Here is a 4,453-nt window from a genome sequence, read left to right as displayed (position 1 = left end):
CTCTTTGTGGGGTTCCTGGGCCAAACTGGGAGAACTGGGGGTACCCCAGGGGCTCCCTGCCTGCACCACCCCCTTCCCAGTATAACCCAGTTTCCTCCAGTAAGAGGATCATCAACCTGGGCCCGGTGCAGACAGGGGCTCCCAGCCCTGACCCGCCCCCAGGTGGGGTSCGCGTGGCCTGCGCCCACTGTGGGGGCCCATTCCTGGTAAGCCACGCCCCTTTCAGGCCCCACCCACCCTCATCACACTCATGTGACCACACCCATGCRTGACCACGCCCCTTCCCTCTCCAGTGGGCGGAGCTTCCCGACCGCTCCCTGGCCCGCTGCCCCCACTGCCGCAAGGTGTAAGTGAGCCCCGGCCCCTTTTGGGGCGTGGTTTTAAGGCCACGCCCCTCCCACGTGAGGGGGCGGTCACTCAGMGGTGACCACGTCCCTCTGGCCACACCCAGGTCAGCGATTGGCCGGCGGTTCCCGCGGCGACGCTGCCTCTGCTGCCTGCTGGGGGCGCTGCTGATGGGCGGGGCCGCGGCAGGACTGGCGGTGAGGGCGGGGCCTGAGGGGGTGTGGCCGGGGGGGGCGGGCTCAGCTGTCCAGGGGGTGTGATATGGGCTTGGGCTTTGAGGAGGGAGGGGCTTAAAGGGGTGGGGTTAAATGGGTCGGACCGAAAGGGAAGTAGGTGGGGGTTTAATAAGAATTATTAAAGTTTAATAAGTATTAAACTTCACTTTTGGGGTGAAGTTTAATAAGGGAGCCATAGTGGGGGTGTGGCCTAAAGGGGTGGAGCCCCGGTATGTTAGGAGCAGCTGTTGACCAGCATGGCTTTGAGAAGGTGGGGCTTAAAGAGGTGTGGTTTGGAGGGTGTGGCACAAGTGGGTGGGGCTTGAAGCAGGCAGGAGAAGTCAGGAGCCCACAGGGTGTGGTCAGAGGGCCAGTGGTGGCCAGTGGCCACATGAGCAGTGGAAGTGACCACGCCYCGTCCCCCGCAGGCCGGGACGTGGTGGCTGTGGCGCCGGGCGCGGTGGGTGCCGGCGGCGTGGGCGGTGCTGGGGGCGGGGGCAGGGGCGTGTCTGCTGCGCGCGGCCTATTGGGGCTGCGTGCGGGTCAGCCAGCCCCTCCCCCCGCGCACCTGACCACGCCCGCCCGGCGAGGACACGCCCACACGGAGAGACCACGCCCACACGGAAACGCTCCCTCGGGGCAGGACGGTGCTGCGGGACTCGCCCCGGCGGCGATGGCGTCGCGCGGCCCCACCGCTCGTTCGCTGTTGAGCAATTCAACCACTCCTGGCCCCGCTCCTTTCCCCCAGCATGGCCTCGCCCCTCCCGCATGCCTTGGGCCCCGCCCACTTGTACATAAGCCCCGCCTCCTGTACAGCCCTATTTATTTAACGGCCATGCCCACCAGAGGGGGCCTTGTATGTAAATAAACCCGATATCAAAGGATTTCCCCCAAAATCTRCTTTTATTAAAATATAATGGGGGGAGGGCAGTCCCTGAGGGGGTGGGGATGCGGGAGGGGTGTGAGAGGGTTGAACCTACGGGGTAAACAAAGGGTRGGAACTGATTTGGGGCTGTTTGGGGGAGTTTTGTGTCTGAGCAGCGACAGCAGCACCTGAGGGGCCCTAATTTGGACCGCTTTGGGGGGGAWTTGGGATAAAACCAAGAGCAAGATGCCACCTTGGCCTCAATGACATCATCCAAACCTGAATTTGGGTGGATTCATGTCAATTTGGGGCTGTTTTGAGCCAATTTTGGGCCGTTTTGGTCAACTTGCGGCCAATCAAGGTAGGCGATGCAACCTYGGCCTCGATAACGTCGTYGTCGCCCAACTTYGAGTCAATTTTGGGATATTTTGGATCAACATACCTGTAATTAAAAGCCGATGCCATCCCGGCCCCGATGACGTCATCAGCGCCCAACTTGGAGCTATTGTGAGGGAATTGAAGGCGATCCCGAGGAGGTGCCGGCCGGAGCCGACCCCCTCAGACGGCCAGCAGGGCGGTGATGGGGCAGTGGTCGCTGCCGGCCACGGCGCTGCGGATCTTGCAGTCGCACAGCGCGTCCAGCAGCCGCCGCGACAGCAYGGCGTAGTCGAGCCGCCAGCCCACGTTGCGCGCCCGCGCGCCGCCCAGGTACGTCCAGAAGGTGAAGGCGCCGCGCGCCTCGGGGTACAGGTGGCGGAAGGAGTCGACGAAGCCGGCGTCCAGCAGGCGGCCGAAGCCCTCGCGCTCCTGCGGCGTGAAGCCGGGGTTGGAGCGGTTGGCGCGCGGGTGGCACAGGTCGATCTCGGCGTGCGCCACGTTGAGGTCGCCGCACAGCAGCACGGGCTTGCGGGCGTCCAGGCGGCGCAGGAAGGCCAGGAAGGCGCTGTCGAAGCGCAGCCGCGGCTCCAGGCGCACCAGGCCCCGGCCGGCGTTGGGGACGTAGGCGCAGACCACGAAGAGGGACGGGAACTCGGCCGTGACCACGCGGCCGTCGGCGTCGTGCTCGGGGTCGCCTGCGGGGGACGCTGCGAGTGACCGGGAGGTGTGGGGAAGGGGCTGAGGGGAACTAGGAATGACTGGGGGAAACTGGGAGGGGACTGGGAGGAACTGGAGCCAGCTGGGAGGGGGTTGGGGGCAACTGGAAGGGACTGGGAGAGGACTGGGAGGGACTGAGGGGAACTGGGAGTGACTGGGAGGGATTGAGGGGGATTCGAAGTGACTGGGAGTGACTGGGGGGAACTGGGAGGGGATTGGGAGGGATTGAGGGGGATTCCAAGTGACTGGGAGGGACTGAGGGGAACTGGGAGGGATTGGGAAGGGATTGAGGGGATTCGAAGTGACTGGGAGTGACTGGGGGGAACTGGGAGGGGACTGGGAAAAATTGGAAGCAACTGCAAGGGACCTGGGAGAGAACTGTAGTGAACTGGGAGGTACTGGGAATAACCCAGAGGCAACTGGGGGAGGACTGGAAATGGACTGGGGGAATTTGTGGTGGTTTTAGGGTATATTTGGGGTTGGTTTTGGGGTGAAGTTTGGAGGTGATTTTCAGGCGGATTTGCGTGGACTTCAGGGGAATTTTGGATTGGTTTCAGCGGGATTGCGAGCCAATGGATTTGGGGTGGTTTTAGGATGATGTGGGGCTCACCAATGCCGTAGGTGACGTTGAGCGGCTCAGTCTTGGCCAGCAGCCCCACGCCGCTGTAGCCCGGCCGGCCCTCGGCGCTGGCCCAGAACTGGTGGGGGAGCCCCGGCAGCGCCCGGATTTCGGGAGGCACGGCTGACACCCCACACTTGGTCTCCTGCAGGCACAGCACATCCGGGGCCTCCTCCTGCACCCACTGCAGGGAGCCCCAAATCAGACCAGGAATCCCCAAATTGGGCTACGTTGTACTGTGCGGGCACTAAAATTGTGCTGGGAACCCCAAACCACACAAGGAGCAACCAAAAATGTCCAGGGGAACCCTAAAATTATACTGTGGACCACTCAAAATGAACAAGGGATGCCTCCAAAATTTATTGGGACCCCTCCCTCCCAGATATATGGGGACCCCACCCCAGCCCCCTCAAAAGCTCAGACCCCAATAAGCCCCTTCCCCACTCACCCAGCCCCACCCAGCCCCGCCCAGCCTCACCTGGGGCCCGCCTTTGCGCACCCAGGCTCGCAGCCCGTCCACGTTCCACGAGGTCACCTTGAGCGTCCAGCGGCGTCCGTCGGCCGTGGCCTCGCGGGTGGGGGGGTCCTCATAGGACGGGGCTGGCGCTGCCTTGGCCACCTTGGCTGCCTTGGCAGGGCCGGGCCCTGTGGGGGACGGGTCACTGGGATGCGCTGGGAGCACTGGGAGGGAGCTGGTGGGGAATGGGGCAGGGACTGGAGTGGACTGGGAGGCGCTGCTTGGCATGGACTGGGTGATACTGGGTTGTACTGGGTCGTACTGCGTTACACGGGGTTATACAGGGTTCCAGTGGTTTACCCTGGGTTACACAGCGCTACATTGAATTACACTGGGCTGCCAAAGCTTGCACCGGGTCTTGCTGGGTGTACTGGAGTGTTACAGCGGTCCATACTGGTCCATACTGGTCACACTGGTCACTCACCGGCCTCGTCCCCGCTGCCGCTCTCCTCCTTCTTCTTCCCGCGCTTCGGCATGGCGCTGGCCCCGCCCCGGACACGCCCCCTCCGCCGCTGGCTCCGCCCCTCAGGCCTCAAGCTCCGCCCCTGCACCGGGGAGCGAGGCCGCCATCAGCGCGGACAATCAGAGCGCAGCTCAGCCAATCAGAGCCTTGGACCCGCCCACCCGCCGCGGCTCAGCGAATCAGAGCGCACCTCACGCTTAAGCCCCGCCACCCCGCCGCATCTCAGCCAATCAGAGTGCGCCTCCCCCACGCCGCGACAGCCAATCAGCGCTCGCCGCCGCCACGTGCGGTGGCCGGGGCCAGAAGCGGGATCGGAACCGGGGCTGGAACCGGG

General features: G+C 64.0%; 2 protein-coding genes across 2 annotated transcripts in view; one reads left to right on the top strand and one right to left on the bottom strand.

Annotated features, from left to right (window-relative positions):
* The window catches only part of PIP4P1 (phosphatidylinositol-4,5-bisphosphate 4-phosphatase 1), a 3,341-nt gene extending 1,869 nt beyond the window's left edge, over window positions 1-1,472 (top strand). Inside the window, exons 4-7 of the mRNA XM_057388475.1 lie at window positions 101-206; window positions 294-346; window positions 452-542; window positions 989-1,472. Of these exons, the coding sequence (XP_057244458.1) occupies window positions 101-206; window positions 294-346; window positions 452-542; window positions 989-1,132 (394 nt within the window). The 3' untranslated portion in view covers window positions 1,133-1,472. The remainder of the gene's footprint in view (window positions 1-100; window positions 207-293; window positions 347-451; window positions 543-988) is intronic.
* A 66-nt stretch (window positions 1,473-1,538) lies between these two features.
* APEX1 (apurinic/apyrimidinic endodeoxyribonuclease 1) lies at window positions 1,539-4,217 on the bottom strand. The gene is made up of 4 exons (XM_057388474.1): window positions 4,081-4,217; window positions 3,618-3,784; window positions 3,131-3,323; window positions 1,539-2,498 (listed from the first exon to the last, which is right to left on the bottom strand). The coding sequence occupies exons 1-4, from the start codon at window positions 4,130-4,132 to the stop codon at window positions 1,984-1,986; spliced, it is 927 nt and encodes a 308-aa protein (XP_057244457.1). The 5' UTR covers window positions 4,133-4,217; the 3' UTR covers window positions 1,539-1,983.
* Between the last annotated feature and the right edge of the window lie 236 nt (window positions 4,218-4,453).

The sequence above is a fragment of the Malurus melanocephalus genome, unplaced genomic scaffold, assembly GCF_030028575.1.
Source record: "Malurus melanocephalus ecotype Western Australia unplaced genomic scaffold, MMel_1.1 scaffold_1978, whole genome shotgun sequence".
In the NCBI taxonomy this organism is placed as follows: Eukaryota; Metazoa; Chordata; class Aves; order Passeriformes; family Maluridae; genus Malurus; species Malurus melanocephalus.
Note: the sequence above shows the minus strand (reverse complement) of the source record. Positions and strands in the feature narration are given on the sequence as shown.